Consider the following 20624-nt stretch of genomic DNA (forward strand, 5'->3'; position numbering starts at 1 on the left):
TCTTGTCTTCATGTAGGCAGTAAAGACAAAAGGAGTGTTCGTCTTCCTTAAAGACATTCTGCAGCTGGCATCCAGGGCAGACCCTGAACAGCTTTCCAGGCGTCGAGCTTCCCTTCTCCTGGGCCATGACCGAGATGGGCCTGAGAAACTTCTGGAGTCCTCCAAAAGCGTAGCTCGACGAATCTTCACCCTTGAGGGGCGTAGAACAATCCGACACGGGTCCCCGTTGATCGGATGGAGAGTCGGTGGAGCTTGAGGCTCTTTTGACCGAAAAAAACGAAGTTTTTGAGAAAAAACGTGGAGAAAAAAAAGCACTAACGCTCGAGAGCAATAGCACGAGGATCCCAACACATGAACGTGCGGTAAAAATCTGAAGATGGCTGCCAGAGGCGGGGCTTAGGTAGAGGGCAGTCATTGGCTGTGGTCAGTATGACGCAGAGACCAGTGATTGGTTACTACTACGAAAGACAGATCAGAAACGAAACTGATACTGGTTTTTTCTTTACAGAGGATTCCCAGCCTGACGACGGGGAATATTCATGAGCATGTGAATCCATGCCAGACCCTCTCATCCGGTAATGCTCCCAGCCCCGATGGGATAGGAATTGAATTATATGAAGAACTTCTGTAGATATTGGCACCCAGACTGTTAAAGGTCTGGAAGGATTCCCTGCAGGCCGGCCAACTACCACCTACACTATCCGAGGCTGTGATTACGGTATTATTAATGCCAAATAGACCAGAGGCCGAAATGGCCACATGCAGACCGCTATCACTAATCAACGCTGATACAAAAATATACACCCACATTCTGTCCACCCATCTCTTGCCACATGTGGTGACCCTGGTGCATCCAGATCAATCCGGATGCGAGCAGTCAATCTGCGTAGGCTTTTCTGCATTATGTCCCCAATAAATCCCAAGGCTAGGGCAGTCGCAGCCTTACTCTACGCAGCGAAGGCTTCCGACTACGTTTCCTGGAAATTTCTCTTTGCATTCCTACACTGGATGGCACTTGAAGATTATATAGAGTACGTACAGTTAATGTATGTTAAACCATAGGCCAGAGTTCGCACCAACGGCATGCTATAATCGACCTTCTACATGGGAAGAGGGACAAGACTGGGCTTTCCGCTTTTCCCACTGCTCTTTGCATTAACAATAGAACCACTAGCACAAATAATGTGGGACAAGCATGGACAGAGAGGGATTCACATAGTGGGACCACCACAGGTTATCTCCCTATATGCTGATGACACACATTTGCAATCGGAACAAAATATGTCCCCAGTGATGGAAGAAGTCCGCAAATTCACACCCCACTCTGGATACCGAATAAATGAGGCAAAATCAGAATTGTTTGTTGACCGATTCCACCCTCGCCCTGACAGACTTGATGGGATTCAGGTGGGTCCTGTATACATTTAAGTACCTGGGCATATCGATCTCTCGCTCCCATCGATCCCCAATAGCTGACAACCACGAAATATACCTGGACACACTGGCGACTAAGCTACAACTATGGGCTAAAATCCCAATGTCATTGTATGGCAGGCTTTCACTGCTTAAAATGAAAGTGGTTCCCAAATTACTATCTTTTTTTTGCCAATATCCTAGTGTGGCCCGGGCGAGCAATCTTTGAAAAACTTCACTCGATGACAACTAAATACACATGAGGGCAGGGGTACCACGATTGAAATGGGAAGGAATGTCTGTACCATTCGAACAAGGGGCCTTGCAGCACCCGACTTTGAGCTATACTCTATTGCATTACAAGCTCAATATGCAGGCCACTGGTATTCCATTAGCAAAGGCCCAATACACCATGCTCTTAATCATACAGTGCTACACCAACAAAGTCCATTATCCTGGCTGAATGACATGAAGATTCATGCTCCTTCGACCCAGTCTGCACAACGGTAAAAGCCTGATCTAGACTCCTCAAGAGATTGGGCGTGACAGCCCCGTACTGTACCTCAGTCCCATTGTGGAATTGCCCGGGACTTTCCCCGACATACGATAGAGACATCAAGAATATGTGGGATGCAGAGGGCGTGAGGACCTTACAAGACTTGTTCACTAACGGGGCGTTTGTTACTCACGAGGAGTTCACAGCTTAGCTGGGGATAGCCCGATTAGGTCACTTCAATATTTCAGAATGAGGACTGTGGCTCGTCGCCACTGGCCCCCATTGGCCCAGGAACCCAATACTTGTGAACCACTGGAAATGATAGTACACTGTGGGGATCCAAGGAGACTGGTGTCTAGATTATACAAAGCAGGTCAGATTAGTCAAACATCTGAAAAGGTGGCCAAAGCAAAATGGGAGAGGGATGTGGGGATTACACTCCAGCACGCATCACAAGATTTGCACCAAATGTCAGCAGTGAGTGTATGAAATGTGGTGTGGCTGCTGCGCACTCTCTCCACATGTATTGAGTTGCCACCTGGTTACTTGATTCTGGCAGAGGGTGCCTGATGTCTTGTCCGATATTACTGGGATACCTCCTATACTTTTCCCACTTAAATACTTACTGGGTGATATCAGGAAGATTGCCACAAAGACTGTTATACTTTTTAACCTGGGCTGCATAATAGCTAAAAAATGTATTCTGAAGTACTGGAAATCCAAACAACCCCCCAATACAACTAAATGGCTCAGGGAACCAACTTATGCTAACGAGAGAGAAACTGGCTATACAGCGCTGGTTGTGCTCAGATGCAGGCCAAATGACATTAGGGCCACCTTTCGGAACTATTTGATGCAAATAAACGAGGAAATCCAACAATCTGATATACAGCAATGATTCAATCTATGCACTATGTACACTATGTAATGGTGCTATTTTTCCATGTGTGTGATTTGGACTTAAGCTGAAACGTCTACAACTATTTTAAATACAGGTTTAAAAAAGAAAAAAAAAAGGAGCAAAAAAAACGCTGCAACATACAACTACATAGTTACACCTGTTGAATATAAAAGGCGTATTCCATTGGCATGACAAAGCTCGGTGAATACAGCATTTTCTCTGCTTCCCTTTGGAATTCCTTAGACGAGAGCAAAGTACACAGCTGTGTCATGTCATGTGCCATACTATCAGCAGCATGCTCTAACAAAGGCCAACTTCGAAGCGCTATGCTGCTCTGACAAAGAGGAAGCTGCAGACTGAATAGAAAATCTCTGACACCAATGCTGTTTAAAGAGCATCACTGTGCTGGGCAATTGGCCTCATCGTGTCAGAAACCTTCTGCAGAGCGCAGGCTTCTTTAGTGATACCTTTGGAGTCATCGGACTATCACATGAGGATTTGACTGAGTGAGTGGGTGAGCTGTGACCATCAAAAAAGGACTATTGTAGTTTTCAAATGACATTACTTAGCCAAATAGAGCACAACAAAAGCCTACAATACTTCTAAATCGTAGCTGACCATCATACATGATTACTACTTGAACATCCAACAATGTAGGGGACGCAAACTAACAGTAAAAAGAAAACAGTTACCTGTTGCAATTAAACACTTTTCATAGGATATTTGAGAACCATCATCAAGTTTCACTTTGTTTTCTCGCACATCCATGTACACAACCTACAGGGGAAAGAAAAAAGCATGTACAATGCTTACTAATTCTGTAACCCTCATTTCTACCAATCGTGTGCATCTTGTTTGTCCATTTATACTGCATTTTCTTTAAAACAACCACTCTTCAGCAACTACATGGCAGCTCAGATGAATGATCCCAGTTTTTTTGTCCTTTCAGTGCATTACCAATGGTTTGCGATTGGCTTTTAATTATTGGCATTTTAAGTGTTGGACTGAACCTGAGCAAATATGCATTTTTAAAAAAATGTTACTGAATAACTCAACTTTTTCAATATTTAACCAAAATTCATTTAAATCTTAAATACATTATAAACATCAGGTACAACAGTAAAAGTGGAATAAAAAGGTTACAATATAAACCAAGACAATCATAAAATCTTAGGAAAAATAAAAGTAAGAAGGGGATAAAAATTATGCAACACTTAGCCAAATACAAAAGAAAAATTACAATTTAAATACCACCCATTTAGTGATTAAACATAATCATGACTCATAGTTACCACTCAAGAATAATTCCATAAAAAGAATCTTTTAGTTGCTCAGTCAAAAATATGTCCTATATTGATTCTGCCTAAACTACACAGATTTTTAAAACACAAGGCCCATCCCGAGTGTGACTTTTTCTAAACATTCAGGCTAGTTCATCAAATTTAAAAACTCTTATAATTCGAATCCTAATTCTCTTTCAATTTTATTGCTACCAGAAAGTTATGAATAGCAATATGAATACTTGTTGAGCTAGTGGATAGTATTACCGACCATCGAGTGTCAGGAGGTATCGCACTAAAATAGGACATGTGCGATTCAAATTATTTCCTTCTCTAATCATTTACAGCCCGACATTCGGCTAAAATATGTTTAAGGGTTTCTTTGACAGCCATATTCCGACAGAAGGTACAGTAGTTCTCATTCGATGGCAGCAACCTTCTTCTAGCCAAAACGTCACGCGTGGGAAATAAATTGAACCGAAGACGTAAGATAGTTGTTCTTACTTGTGGTGATGGAGACCGATTTAGGTAGGAGGCCAACACTTTAAGCCTTTTGTGTTCGTAGGCAAATACTTGGTAATCTAGGTACGAGAGACACTCAGTTCTCGTGTTAATCCAATCCCATCTGAAGATTTTTTCTTTTGCTTGAGTAGGATTGACAATAAGAACTTCCAAAGTCAGATCAACTCTAGTCAAAATATTGTAAACATACAAAACCCAAGTTTTAACAAATGAGTGTTCAGAGGACAGCATGTAAATTGATAATGTGGTAAGTATATTATCAGGTCTTACAAATGTCAAACACTTGCGGAACAAGGCACAAAGCCTCCAATGATATTCCGCACTCAAGGATGTCAGACCCAATTTGTGTCTTAACCAAGGACTAGGTACGCATTGAGGGAGATGTAACACACTTCTCCAGTATTTTGCCTCTAACCTATGTAGAACGATAGGAGTGACGATGTTCTTGGTCTCAAGGCCATACAATATAGTAGGCAATATGCATTTTAAGACCCCAGCAAATGCCTTCATCTTCTCGTGAGAATAGCGTGGGGGAGGAGCTAGCGCCTTCCTGCACCCTCCAAGAGCTTTAGAATTAAGCAAGACTTCTCTAAGCACTAGACCACGGAGAAAGCTTTTTTCATGCAAAAATAATCTCAGACAGGCGTGGCCAGTCACTAAAAGGAACAGATTTGCATCTAAATATAAGGTGCAAATAACTATTTAGTTGAATAGATTTGTAAAACTGTTCAATTGTAGTTAGTTTTTCTCAGAGCACGGTAAATAGCTCTGTGCCAAAAAGAATGCAGCATGTGCTAAAAATAGACTACAGGCATTGCGTGGAGCCGGCTAGCTCTGGCAGAACACACAAAGTGGCTGAGCAGCTGTAGCCTCTCCATCAAAAGCCCATGTATACTTAGAATAGGTGGGTACATGCATAATGCACGACATACAACATTATGGAAAAACAAGGTTTTTAAGCAGAATTACTCGACCATATAAAATATGACTATATTGAGTGAAGTGTGGAGAGTATAGCGGGAAGGTATGCTTACATATAAATGTTTATAATCTAGAAAATGATGCTAAATAGGAGCTACAATGTATTCCTGCATGGGCAGAAGTTTGCTAAGTAGTTTGTAAACTGGCCATGCAACAAGGAAGACTGCAGCGTCCCTTGTAAGGAAAGAAGAACAGTTTTGGATGAGCTATGCCAGTATACAGTAATCAAGTTGAACAGTATATAAGGCCACGGAAGGAGAACAGAATGCTGGTCGGAGGGGTAAAGAGGTGGGGGGGGGGGGGGGGGGGGGGGGTCCTTTGCCCCCCCACCTTCCTTCTTTTTGTACAGATTACATTTGTTCTCCTTGCAAGATGACTCTTGGCCTTAATTCCCTAGAGGGGTGAACTTTAATCTGGTGTGAGTGTGATTCGGGGTACTCCAATATAATATTAAGGGGTACCCCTATAGGTTGGGCTACATATCAGTGGTGACTCCGATGTGATCTTAGTTTTTTACCCCTGTATTTTGCAAAGCCCCAGGCCAGTCAGCCATGCGCATCTATAGTGACTGGTCCCCCACACGCGAGTATACTCTTGCAAGTGATAACATGGGAACATGTATGAATGATATGGTGATGTGAATGATACTATGGTGATGTGAATGATGTACGAGGTCAATGGAATAGGACGTTTTGGCGATGTATTATGGAATAGGACTTTCGATGATGTGTTAAGGAGTAGTTTGGATAGGAGGTAGGTTATGTATTGAAATTGTCACATTTTTGTTTTCCTACTTTTTATAATGGAAAAAGGGAACCTTGGCTTATAAGGACTGGGAAGTAAGGGATCCTCAGCCATAATAGGTTGAGAAGGTAGTACCACGCATTACTCTTTTATGACAAAAAAAGCAATGGGATCCTCAGCATATTAAAAAATGCTGAGAAGGTGGTATTACAAAGGATATGAGGAAAAACAGTAGTGGCTCGATATAAGGAATGGGCCTGGATTTTAGTAAATTGTTTTTTTATATTTTTTCGTGCTGTCTTTTGTGGTAAAAAGGGAAGGAAGGTGGATGAGTCACGGTGTGTATGTGTGAAATCAAAGTGGAAAAGTGTGAAATCAAAGTAGAAAAAGTATAGGAGGTGGGGGGAAAAAAAAGTGGGTTGATCTGTATTTTTGGTGTAAAAAGCTGAAGCATGCAATAGGGTCCAAGTGAAGTGTTAGGGACGCACGCAACGCAAAATTATGGGGGAAGAAACCCCAATAAAACACATGCAATGGGTTCTGCCACTGTATTGTGACAGAACAAACAAACAATTGATAGTAGAAACAAAGAAATGTGGGGTGTGGGTGGGGGAATTGTCCCACTTTTGGCCAGAGCAGTGTTCCCATAACAGACACATGCTAGAAAAAATGTCCATCTTTGCAGCAGCAAAATATAAAGGAAACAAGTCCCAAAAAATAAAAAAGATTTTAGATCTCTGGGAATTACTCAGGATATGGACGATCAGGAAAGTGAAAGATCCAATGCAATGGGATATACCCTGTAACGCCTAAACCTGGAGTAGGGTATACAAACCCAGTCTATAAGCCTCTAGTGGTAGAGAGAGTGCTTTTGCACCTCCATATAACCCATCCACAAGCGCCGATATACCTGTAGCATCGGTGTACCCACAGGGTCCACAAGTAGACATAGACAAAGAGTTAGAAATAACGGTACCAGTGCAGAAAAAAGGGGATTGGAAGTCAGGAGATTTTTTGTTTAGGTTCAACCCAGGGGCAATAAGAAATGTTTGTGTTGAAAAAGAGGATGGGCAGAGGGTATGGACTGTCCTGGGATAACAAGTAGAACGAGCAATGGATAATGGAGGGGAAGATCAAGGTGGTAGAAATAATGAAGAGGCAGGGCAAGAAGGACAGGAGGTGGTGAGAAATCCGTCCCTGCCACAAGAGACAGTGAGGAGGGACAGAGCAAGAAAGAGACCATATTTAATCATGGTAGTTCAAGATCAGAAGAATATTAAAGGGGTATACATCAAAATAGATATGCAGATGCCTCTTATAAAGGAGTAGGGATAACGCAGTATGTACTATGGCCCCAAATGAACAAAAATAATTTGATTAAAGCTCTCCCCCAGCTTATAGTCGGAGCTAGTAAATGGATCTATGAATTTGAGTTTACTGTCGCCATAGTTTTGGACCAGTCTGGGGACATATGAGCAAGGGATGGTTACTCTGGGATAAGTCTTGCAGATAATGAACATGATGAAGCATCCTTTGATGAGGAAAAGGCAAGTGCATGGGATGCCCTACGAAGGATGTACCCAGATACCCCTGATTTACATTCTTTAATGTAGTGCACAATGGGTGATGATGAGGACCCAGTTAGGTTTATTCTTAAGTTACAGGAAATGTGGAGAGTTGTGACAGTACTATTTTTCAATGTTATTGTAAAGAGGGGGATTACCAAAAGCAGTCCAGAAGGCACTAGATAAAATTGTGATAATTGAAGCCAAAGGGTGGGCAGATATACAAAGTATAATAGTTCACCATTGTAAGGGAATCAAGGAGCGGGACAGGGAGAGGGCCCATAAGCGGCAAACGGACGAGGCAAAACTAGTGGAAAAGAAACTAAATAAGGTTATCGTCCAAGCACCAGTGACGGCACTGGCTCAGGGAGAAAAGACCGGAGACACTCAACAAATTGGGAATACCACAATTGCGCACTATGGGGTGAAGGAGGACAGGCACAATGGGGTGGGGGGACAGTACCCTAACCCACAGTGGCAGTATGAAAAAGCATCAAGGAGAAAAGGAGGATTTTGAGGAACAAGAGCAGGAGGCTTTGGGAGGATAGGGCCTCGGGAGGATTGGGAACATCAGTGCTTGTATTGCAGGAAATGGGGCATTTCGCAAAGGAATGCAGGAACAGGCCTGGGATGGGATTTAATTATGGGCCATCACCTCCAGGGCAGGGATCCCAAGGGCCTCAAGGAATGGGACAACAGCAATTTGGGCTAGGGGATAAAAATCAGTTCCCTTATGGGACTGACAGGCAAGGGCAACGTGGGCAACTACAGCAGGGTGAGGGAACACAGTTTAACAGGATGGCAGGGGGAACAGGCGCCTCCATTTCAAGGAGTTGCAATGGCGGGGGCAGCCCTTTTTTCATTTCCCGGGACACAAATATTCTGATTAGGATAGCCCACAGAGAGCACTCGCATGTCCAATCCTATTGATAACCGCACACCCTAAAGGGGAGCTCTTGGTGGAAGAGGAAACAGGAAATTTATATTTATGGTAGATTCAGGTGCACCTAAATCATGCATCATGGAGGGGAACTTTCCATCATCAGGTAAAACTCTTTACACGCAGGGACTCTGTGGGGCTATTTCTACAGTTCCATACACTGAGGAGCTGGATATAAAAGTGGGAGGGGAGGTAGTACGAGCTCCCTTGTGATATTCAGAGTGTTCCCCAGGGAACTTGTTGGGTAGGTTTCTGCTCAGTAAACTAAATAGAACTATATTATTTACAGATCAAGGGGTAGTGTGTTCCGCTCCAGGGATGTGTGTTGTATGGTACTAAGGTATTAGTCGAAGCAGTACCTCCAATTGCGACAAAATGTTGGCAGGTGCCTACAGATTTCATTTTCCAACCCCATGGTGCCACCCTAGATGGAGGCAGGGACAATATTGTCATTAGAATTACAAGGACTAGTAGTATCAGCCAAAAGAGTAGTCCTGGGTGAAACAGACCCGGACGGGTGCAAGTGGCGCACAGTCCTATGTGTAGACCCGACAATGCAATTGAAGAAAATGACTCATGAGGAGTTATTTGAGGACAGTAAGCAAAATGGGGAGATTATTTTGGAAATCTGCATCCCCTGTGATATCATGGTGCAGTATAGGGTGGTACAGTGCCCCCCGATGGCAGTGGTGACCCAGTCGGTTTTACATTTTGAGGAGGACATGTGCCAGCACAATTAGGGACCATTAATCCACATAATGACAGGTTACTGAGAGACGTGACCCCAGTACAGATTACACTGAAGTCAGGTGCTTAGCACAATCATCCCGTATGTGGATGATCAATCGGTTGGTTGTTATGTAGTGAAAATTAACATCAGTGCAGGAGGGATTCTGTTGCATTATTGCAATTGCTGGCTCACGAACGGTACAAGGCAGATAAAAACAAGCTATAATCCAGCCAACAGGAGGTACTATATTTGGGACAACTCATTGTTGCAATGGGGAAAAAAACATTACCAGATAGGGTGGCGGCAGTACGCGCCACCCCTAGGCCCAGTACTCAAACGGAAATGTAGCAGTTTTTTGGGCTTATGTAATTATTGTAGGGCATGGATCCTAGACTACGCAGTCTACACAAGGCCACTGTTACAAAGTCTCAGGGAAGGACAGAGGACTTAAAAGTACATTTGAATGGACTGACAAAATGACTAGAGAATTTGAGGACTTACGCTATTTGCATGGCCCCTGTTTTAGCAACTCCGGATTATATACAGGAGTTTTATTTATTTTCCACTCTGATGAACGGCTCATGCATTGACGGAAGGAGACATTATATGTTGATGGGTGATAAATAAATGACCAGGTGGCGGGACGGAGGCACACAGAGGCGGTAGTGGGGCACGGTAAGGGGGGGGAGGGGCAGAAATAGTGACCACCCCTGTGCAAAGTGAGACCACAGTTTCATACACAGCATTGCCCATATTACAACTGGACCATTATTACCTGGGGAACTGATCAGCCCCAGGTTTAAAGGTCCATATGAGGTGGTGTTCTGTACTCCAATCGCCGTCGGTATATCTCTCCACTCCCTCCCTCCCTCCCTCCCTCCCTCCGTCCCCCCTCTTTCTCTCCCTTTCTTGATAACCCTTTTTCTACTCTCCAGGAACAAGCAAAGATGGCTGATCGACCTCTGTTATGTAGGGATAGTGATAATAAAGATGCTATGCACTGTAGAAATGTAGTAGTATAATTGTTTTGTATGACACTGGTCGTGGTTGTTGGGGGTGGATGAAGGTACGCATGTTATACGGGGTGGCCATATAAAGGGGAGGGGGCTGACAGTTTCAAAAAATACTAATATGTCTATAAAAAACGAAATCCAAAATGGCTCACATTTTGCCAGGCACCCCCTACAGGTTTTCTTAGACGAATGAAATGGGAAGTATTGTCAAAAGAGAAATGATATTGTGCCTCCTATCGCAATAAATATATGTATATTGGCCTACACCAAGCTGCTCACAAGTCGCTTGCGAAGGAATCCGAGTTGCAAGGTCCTGACCTTAGAATCAATATAAGCCGCCATTTTAGGTAAATCCGCCATTTTAGGTTTGCTTTGTAAAAGTCACCCTGCGAGTTAAACTGGTGGACGATGTCATTCCAAAATACAACATGGCCGTCTTGACCTCTGTACGTAGCTAGTATGTAACTTGCCTGCAGGCCACTTGTTGAGGTCGTGAACTGAGACCTTGTCCTTCGTTGACCTGTGTGTAAAGGATTACTCGTGCAATGAAACTAATCCACGAGTATACGATAAGAACAATGTATTCAAATACTGAACGTAGAACACTTATTTAAATACATTGCATTAATGTTTAAGAAGACATACATGGAAAATCCCAGAATACACAGTTGCCGTATAGGCTTGTTGATATATGTATTAAAAGCAAACCAGTCCTATGCGGATGTGCGAGACTTGGCATGAACCCTAGATCAGTGATGTATTAGTGGAATATTAACCCGAAGTGGGGCTGGACATCGTGCTCACAAAAAGTATAAAAAGCCAATGCATTCTAATGTACAGCGTCTCTCACTGAACACATTGAACCACGCTGGAGTTCGTTGTGTTGTACTGAGGGCCGATAGCCATCTGATTTTTGCTCTGTTCTTAGTAACTGGATTCAGTATAAAATAAAGTACTTTGTATGTTCCTTTGTAACCCGTTTTCAGTGTGTTTCCTTTTGGGGTACTCAGCCTCGATATTTTGATTTTGTTTTCACAGTATGAATGATGTATGTTTTATATCAAGGGATGGGCTTTGACGTCATTTCTCATATCGAGTACCCAGAATCCTCCAATATCTGGTGTCTGATATGCGCATTGCAGGAAGGAATATAATCAATGAAAGCTGTTACGTGTATGCACTTATTCCGCAAGCATCAGGGGCTCCTAAGGTTTTAGTTCCACATGCAGTTCCAATCACAGAGGCACAATGCCTGGTACATCTTGCATTATAGGTGATAAAGGGCACATTCCAGGCACACAGAGTGCAGTTGAAGAGCACTGATCTAGACCCAGAGTTATGCAATAGGAACACAAAATGCCGCAGGGCACCACAGTGATGTGTCTGGCAGATGGACTGATCGAGCACAGTGGAGAAGCAATATCTCCAATAGAGACTCTGTGTGCGCAAAAATGGTCCCAGCACATCACAAGGCTAACACGGATTGCAACAATGAAGAAGCCAGTGCAGGAACATAGAGCCATAGAGTCAATGAAGGAACAGTTCCTGGTGGCGCAAACACACAGTGCAACCACACTCTTGTGATCCCCGATATGACGAAAGGTATGGCAACGGTGATGGATTACTACTGGGTTTGTGGCCAACAAGCCTACTTGCACCTCCCACTCTCGGAGTGACAAGCGTTCACTGGCCACCCTGCACTCAGTGCTACTAGTAATCCTGGAAGAACACCTGAAGGGAGAAGAAATGCCTTTCGAGATGCCAACAGCCACTCTAGCACCTAAAGAAGCAGAAAGAAGTTTGCAGATCACACAAGAATTTGGTATGCTGCCAGAAAAAGGGCGATTTCAAAAGACTGTTCCGCACAACTCCGAGGAATACCTGAGGCGTATCAGCCTTTTAGCTCAGCAGAGACTTTCTTTTTCATCTTTTTTTGTTCCTAGGGTACAAGCAGCTGCTGCACTTTTATACCCCCGGAGGATTCTGATAATGGGTCACTATCCCAGGTCATTAAGGTGGTGCACAATCTAGGTTTGATTGATTGATATTTTATTTCTATCGCGCTCATACACAAGTGTTTCAGAGCGCGACCAGGCAGGGCAAGGGAACAGGGGAGAACAAAAAACGATCTTACTAGGCCCAGTGACATTGCGAACGTGCAAATGCAGGGTAGAGGGAGAAGGGGGAGAAGTGCATGGAAGGGGGAACAAAAGGAGAGTGTGGAACGAGAAGGAAAAAAACAAAAATAATAATAAAATCATAAATAAAAAGGCAACAAACAATGGGAGCGCAGCCAGCAAGTGGCAAGTGCTGGGTTTATGGCAGCAGGCCGTGTAGGTCTGCAAGTGCAGGAAGAAAAGGGGAGGGCTGTATGGGTACAGATACAGACCCCAGTGCAGGGGGTGGCCCAGAGGCAGTGCGTGAGGGTGGCAAGTTGAGCAGGTACCTGGGCCCAGAGGACGGAGGGTGGCCAGATGCATGGTGCCGAGGGAGAGCAGAATCAACAGGGGAGAGGGGAGGAGCAGGCAGAAGCAAAGAGGAAGGTTTTGAGGTGCTTCCGGAACCGGAGATGGTTCTCCTCAAGTTTTAGAGTGGCAGGGAGGCTGTTCCAGAGGGAGGCCCCAGCCGAAGACAGATCTACCCCCAGCTCGTTTCTTTGAGAAACGACTGACCCTGAGGGAGTTAGAGGTAGAGGAGCGGAGTGCTCGAGATGGGAAGTATTTGCGGAGGGATAGCTGAAGGTATGTTGGAACCAGGCCCCAGAAAGCCTTGTGGACAATGCAGAGGGTTTTGAATTTAATCCTTGCATCCACAGGGAGCCAATGGAGAGATTTCTGAGCTGGAGAGATACGATCCCAGGGCTTGAGGCCAAGGACAAGTCTCACAGTCCTGTTCTGGATAAGGGCGGAGTAGAGGCAGGTAGATTAAGAAAGAGACTGTTGCAATAGTCCAGCTTAGAGAGAACCAGAGCTTGGGAGACAGAGCTTCTGGGGGAATGAGAGGAAATGAAGAATACCTCTGAGGATGTGCAGTATGAGGTTTGACTTTTTTGATACATCAGCGATGTGGGCAGAGAAGGAGAGTGTGGAATCAAAGGTGACACCAAGGTTCTTGGTCTCGCAGGTGGGGATAGGAGGAGGGCCAAGGGAGGCTGGCCAGAGAGTGAGGTGAAAGGAAGGTGATGGTGTGCCAATGAGGAGGATCTCTGTCTTGCTGGCATTAAGACAAAGATCGTTGGCGGCACACCAATCTTGGATGGCAGTTAGGCAATCAGTGATGAGAGAGGTGGAGGAGGTGGCTGAGGACGGCCTGAAAATGAGTTGAGTGTCGTCTGCGTAGCACTGGAAGTTTGAGCAGAAAATGGCAATACAGCGGGCCTTCAAATGAAGAAAGAAGGTGGAGTTCAGAACACAGATAGCTATCGCTTGCCTCTGATTGGGTCCCCTCATGGCTGTAGGCAGCAGTAAAACTACTGGTTCCTGTGATCATGTTCTTCTTGGTTCTCTTCTGCATGTGCCAATTGGGTCTCAGATGTTGTGTTCATATAGTCCTTAATAGTGCAAAGATGATGAGATCAATTGTGGGATCTAAAACACCTTGCCATACAATAAACAGCAAAATTCCAACTAATATTTCTGGGGTTGTAGATATGTCGGGTGTGGATGAGTTTGTTACTGTAGAAGTAACAAAAGAAGGTAATGTTGGGGAGGAGCTAACGCCTTCCTGCACGCCCCAAGCGATTTACAATTAGGCAAGACTTCTCTAAGCACTACAGCACTGAGACAGCTTTTTTCATGCAAAAATAATCTCACATAGGCGTAGCCAGGCATTAAATGAAAATAGTTATTTGCACCTTATATTTAAATACTATTTAGTTGATTGCATTTGTAAAACTGTTAAACTGTAGTTTGTTTTCTCAGAGCATGGTAATGAGCTCTGTGCCAAAAAGAATGCAGCTTATGCTAAAAATAGACTACAGGCATTGCGTGGGGCCCGGCTAGCTCTGGCAGAGTTTTTAAGCAGAATTACTGCACTAGATAAAATATGACTATGTTGAGTGAAGTGTGGAGAGTATGGCGGGAAGGTGTGTTTATATATAAACTTTTATAATATAGAAAATGATGCTAAACAGGAGCTACAATGTATTCCGGCATGGGCAGCAGTTTGTCAAGTAGTGTGTAACCTGGCCATACAAGAAGGAAGACTGCTGCGTCCCTTCTAGGACATCAAGAAAAGTTTTGGATGAGCTATTTTTATTTTAAAATGGTTTTTATTGCCATTTCTTATTGAACATTTACACACGTATCAACCGTTTCATGATTTACTACCAATTCCACATATGTGGGCATTCCCTGTAATTTAACAACAAAGTAACAACCACAAACTGAAACCGTCTTCACGTATCTGGCAACACCTGGAAATTTAAATCCTAGTGGTGCGTCTTGGTGGCCAGCTTAACATGTGCCCTGTTCAGCGGCAGCATTTGAGGGTCCGCTTAGAATTGCGTCTCCGGCATTTGTTCTATATTAACATCAATTACATATAATTGCACTGCAACATTTGGGCTTTCATGGGGGCTTATCGCCCGAGGGATGGAACATATCCCAACCAGTGATTTCCAAGCTACATAGGTGTCATTTTCATTGGTTACATATCTAGTAGCCACATTGCGCCATACTGTTCTCTGCTTCTGCCCATCGTTCAAATTCTCTTAGCCATCTTGTGTATTGCGGTGCCCTGGTTGACTTCCCCAAGTGGTACAATGGTCAGAGCAGTCATGGCAATAACTACTTTTAAGTTACAGTGTATTATTCTATCTCACAAAAGGAGGGCCACACAAAATAGCTGTTAGGGAGAATTTTCAGAAATGTGCTAATTCCGGTCTACTTTGGACACCCCCATCACTTTTGCTGGACTCTACGACTTTTTTAATTTAAAACCTGGGGAGAGAGAGAGCCCTTTTCCCCACTCTCTCAAGCATTTTACTGTGATTTAAACTCTGTGGTTCTTTTGGTCTTGGGAGTCTGACAAACACCATAGTCATCATCACTTACAATTGTAACTTTCTAGACCCAGCACACACCATCTTACAATAGGGTGCTGGAGGGGTTACTTAGTATCCCCTTCATCTAGTTTCTCATGTAACCTTTTTATGTTACCCTTTCTACAATTATGGGCTGGTGGCAGTGGTTTACTTTTAACCACCATTGGGAGTTTTTACCGTGGGCTGCATTCGCAGCTGCAGTAAAGCACCCATTGGTGCCCATTTTGTCAAAATCGCCCTGGTCGTCTTTTTCCGCCATTTCTTGCTGGAAAGGTCCTTCTTGAGATTTACTCGTGTGCCAAACCATGTTTGGTCCCTTTGTTTTGTCTTTGGCGGGATTCACAAGTGAGGTCCGCCTCTGGCTCCAGTAGGTCTGGCAGGTGCAGGAAGTGAGGGTGGTGCCCGAAACCCTCTGTGCTCAATCCCCTGAATGCACACAAAGATGATTGGCCTACTGGCTCTCTGGCAAGGGCAGCCACCCTGCTGTGTGATTGACAGCTATGCTGGAATGAATGGGAGAAACCTGCATAAAAGGTGAGGCTTTTTGGCTTGGAAGGCAGAGTCGACCACTGGACGAAGGAATCCGAAGAAGAACTTGGAAGAGACGCCTGCTGCAACTCCTGGACCGTTGGTTTGTCCGTTGAAGCCCTGCTGCTGTGCTGAAGCTCTGAATTCACCTCGACTAGAGAAGCCCTGCAAGGACGACTTCTCCCCTTGAGTTGGTGGGACCAATCAACTCGAAAGTGAACTCGTTTGGACATCCTCTCGAAGCTGGCTGTACTTCTGCTGCTGGAACCAAAGTGCCAGGGAGAGGAACACCAAATTGAGTGGATCAGACCCGAGCGCTGGGAAGATCCTCTGGACTTACCTGATGCAGGACTGACCAAGCCTGAGCCACTTCAACAGAGTGCTGGACCTCAGAAGCAAGGAAAGTCTGAAGTGGTATCCAAGAAACGCAGTGTTGCTATCTGCTGTCAGACGCAAGGAGCTGAAATGCCGAAGTGACACTGAATTGATGTTTGCCCTTTGATGTCGCTGACCGTCCTGTTGTGTTGCAGGAGTCCCCAGAAGTCCTCCCTCTTGTCCCCACGACTAAGGCAAAGGAACAAAAGGATCTGCAGAGCCACACAGGTACAGAATCCAGCTGGAACCATTTCTTCTAACCAAAGATACTGTAACATCTAAGATAACTTGCCTCTGTCTTGTAGCCTTACTTGTTCTCAGTTGGAACCCGTCCTGGTTGCTCCTGCAGAGTTGCTTGCATCTTCTACACTTCACAAGCCTCCCAGCTTGTGGCCCTAGTGTGAGGAGAGGAGAGGGAGAATGCTCTGTGGGGGGAAGATGGCGTTGAGGACAGATGGACATTTCCAGAAGGTCCGGGTACCACGGTCTCCAGGCCCAATCCAGAGAATTTAGGATCATGTGGGACCCCAAACTTCCGCAGAACCTGAGGAATTACAGGGACCATAGGAAACACGTACAGAAGTGGGAATGAGCAATCCACGACAAACGCATCCCCTAAAGCTCCTCTCAGAGAAAATTCCCTTGAGCAACAAGTCTCACACTTCCGGTTAGCACCAGATGCGAACAGATCCACTTGAGGGGTTCCCCAAAGGGCAAAGATCTCCTGAAGGACTTCCTGAGCCAACTCCTACTCGTGGGAGACTGTGCTCTGCCTGCTCAGAGTGTCTGCCGCCACATTCTCCTCTTCGGCCAGATGAACCGCCGAGAGTGAGATTCCTTGCTGTATTGCCCAGAACCAGAGCTGCATCGCCTCCCTGCACAGCGGGAGTGATCCTACACCACCACTGTGTTGTCCGTCATGATCAGGACACTATTCTGGCGCACAAACGGCAGAAAAGACTTCAGGGCCAGCCTGGTGGCCTTCAGCTGCAAAAGATTTATGTGGAGTTTGGACTCAGACGGAGACCAACGAACGCTGGTGGTCAGCTCATTGGCGTGAGCATCCGTCACTACTGTCACAGCCGGCCATGGTTCCTAAAAGGACTCTCCCTTCATCAGATTCCCTTTGTTGGCCCTCCACAGAAGATCTGCATGGAATCTGAAGCAGATACAACATTTTGCCTGAGAATTTTGACCACTGCGTCCTGAGAGCCCATTGAAGTGATCTCATCCTCAGTCTGGCCTATGGCACCAGAAGAATGCAGGATGCCATGAGGCCGAGCAACCTTAAAAATTCGAAAGCCAGCTGTCTCTGGGCATGTTGAAATTTGTTGACCATCTGGACAATGTGATGAGCCCTCACCTTGGGTGGCGAGCACTTCCCCCAAGGATGTATCCAACACAGCCCCGATGAACTGGAGCCGTTGGGAAGGTGTCATATGCGCCTTCTTGAAATTGAGGGAGAAGTGCAGCTTGTGAAGGGAGTGGCAGGTGAGGCTGAGATGATCCAAGGCTTCGGATCAGCCAGTCATCCAGGTAGGGGTAGACGTGAACCCCCCCCCCCCCCCCCTCTCCTGGGATACAGTGCCACCACCACGAGCTTGGTGAAGACCCTCAGGCAGGTCAACCCGAATGGCAGGACCCGAAACTGAAATTTTGAACTGCTAACCACGAACCTCAGGTATTTTCTGTGATTTGGATGCATCGGCACATGAAAATAAGCATCCTGTAGGTCCAATGACACCAACCAATCCTGAAGTCGAAGGGCCTGAAGTACCTGAGAAAGAGTGACCATCTGGAACTTGTCCGTCCTGAGGAACTTGTTCAAGCAATGCAAGTCCAAGATGGGTCTCAGTCCTCCGTCTTTCTTGGGAATCCAAAAATATGGGGAATACCAACCCTTGCTCCTCTCCGTCACAGGTACTAGTTCTATAGGGCCTTTCTCCAGCAGGGTCAAGATTTCCTGCACAACGAACAGACCCGGAATCTTCAAAGAGTTTCCCCGGTCGATTGTCGTGAGGCCGATTTAGGAAGGGTAGGCAGTAGCCGTGGGTTATTGTTCCCAGAACCCACGCATCTGAAGTAATGGCTCGCCACTCTTCGAGATGCTGAGACAGTCTGCCCCCAACCGGAAAACAATGAGACCTGGCCTCAGCTGTTTTGGAGCGGCTGCAGCAGCGCCTGAAGGCAAGAGGCAGCTGCTTGAGCGGATTGAGCACCTCTTCACCGTCCACCATGAGGACCTGTACGGTGGCGCGACTGGCCGCTACTCTCGCTCTACCAAAAGGAATAGTAACGAAAGTCAGGTCATCCTGATCGAATTCAAATCGAGGGCCGAACCACCCCAGGTACTCCTTAACTCTCGACATCAACCTCCTATAGCAGGATTCATCATGAGCCCCAGGCTCTGGCCTACCAAACTCCATCTCAGGTGATGTGTCCAGGCCACTGGCATCATGAAAAAATTGACGTAGATCCTCCATCTGACTGGCCTCAGAAAAGACCATGTCAGGAGCATCAGGAGTGTCACCAGGAGCCTCAAAGGGCGCCGAGGGCTTCAATTTCGACAAGGGCTCTGAGTGCCTGACAGAGCGCAAGGTCCCGATGGACACAGCGCCCACAGTGTCAACGCCTTCCTCGACACCTTCCGACCTAGATCTGGCACGTCTCTGGCGATCTCCCGGAGCATTGTCCGAGCGGGACCTCGACTGTTCCCGATGTTTATCGTGCCAACTGACTGGCCCGAAGGCGCACAAGCCTCTGACCGAGAACGTTCCCTGCCAGCTTCAACCGAAGGCGCAGATGGAACAGTGCCCTGAGATTGAAAAATCTCCAGCATTTTCTCCCTAAGTGCCTCCCACTCCTCCGGAGTAGAGGATTTAGTGGGGCAAGTCGCTTTCCTCGTGGAGCCATCATCTGACAAGGATGGCGAAGGCGAGTGGCGAGAACCACTCCGGGACCGAGATCCCTTGGACTCCCTCCGACGGGGAGAGTCACCCCTCAAGTCGTCGGTGGAAAGACCAGTAGTCTTTTTGGATTTACAGGGTTTGGATACCCGACCTACCTGCAACTTCCCCATAAGTTCCCGCAAGGCATTGGCAGTCAACGACTGGCACTTCGAGCAGTTGTCAGTGTCGTGACCCTCGCCCAGACACCACAAGCAGATACGGTGCAGGTCCATGATGGGCATCTTGGATTTACAGTCCCGGCACTTTGCTGACCGTGGGGTCGACAGGGTAGAAGAAGACATTATTGAAATAGATAACATGAGGCGTGCCAAGTTCTCGAAGCAAACACGTTTGGGGAAAAAACAGAACTGGGGTTATGGGTGCTGTGCGTGATACTTATAACATCCGATGACGTGACCCTCGACGGAGGCCTGCGACCCGACGCTATCGACACAGGACGCCCTCTGATGAAAAACTTCCAAAGCAGTACTGCTGTGGACATTACATGTCAAAGATGAGGAATACATTGGAGGACACAATCCATTTGAATTTTACTTACCAGCAAGTAGTGATTCAGTTCACCTAGACTTTTGCCCAATTGACATTTGCTGGCCTGGCTCCCTGAATGACTCTTCTCCCCTCCGATTGTGTTTTATACCTTCCTTCCAGGAAAGGGCTAACTTACTTTGGCTTGGGGGGGTTAAAAAGTACTTACCTGCTTAAGAATATTTGTGTGATCTCTTGTTGTATTCTAAAAACTCTTTACTTTGACACAATCTCAGTATTGCTCTAAATGTACCAGTGATATATTTATGTCCACAGTGTCCGAGCTATTTAAGTCACCTGAGGGTTTAGGAAGTGTCTGTGTGCCATCCCAAATGGGCACTTGCTGATTTAGAGAAACTAAGTGTGTATTTTGGAGTGTATTTGTGTGTTACTATTATATTGCCCCTTCTGAAGAAGGCTTATGCAAACTGATTGTTAAATTAATAATGGTTTAATCAAAAAACCTTGAGTGCAAGTGTTTATTTGGATACTTGTCTCTGTAAATCACTGTGTAACCACCCTACTGCTCACATTGACCCCTCTTGAGATAAGCCTGGCTGCTCAGCCACACTACCAACATGTGTAGTGCAGACTTATA

At 45.6% G+C, this 20624-nt stretch overlaps 1 protein-coding gene across 5 annotated transcripts in view; it reads right to left on the reverse strand.

Annotated features, from left to right (window-relative positions):
• Positions 1-20624, reverse strand: part of AIFM1 (apoptosis inducing factor mitochondria associated 1) — a 909880-nt gene that overhangs the window by 464950 nt on the left and 424306 nt on the right. For all 5 annotated transcript variants that reach the window (XM_069613095.1, XM_069613094.1, XM_069613093.1 and 2 more), the window contains one exon: positions 3503-3587. In XM_069613095.1, coding sequence (XP_069469196.1) covers positions 3503-3587 — 85 coding nt within the window. The remainder of the gene's footprint in view (positions 1-3502; positions 3588-20624) is intronic.

This window comes from Ambystoma mexicanum, chromosome 5p, assembly GCF_040938575.1.
Source record: "Ambystoma mexicanum isolate Mex_15411 chromosome 5p, UKY_AmexF1_1, whole genome shotgun sequence".
Taxonomy (NCBI): domain Eukaryota; kingdom Metazoa; phylum Chordata; class Amphibia; order Caudata; family Ambystomatidae; genus Ambystoma; species Ambystoma mexicanum.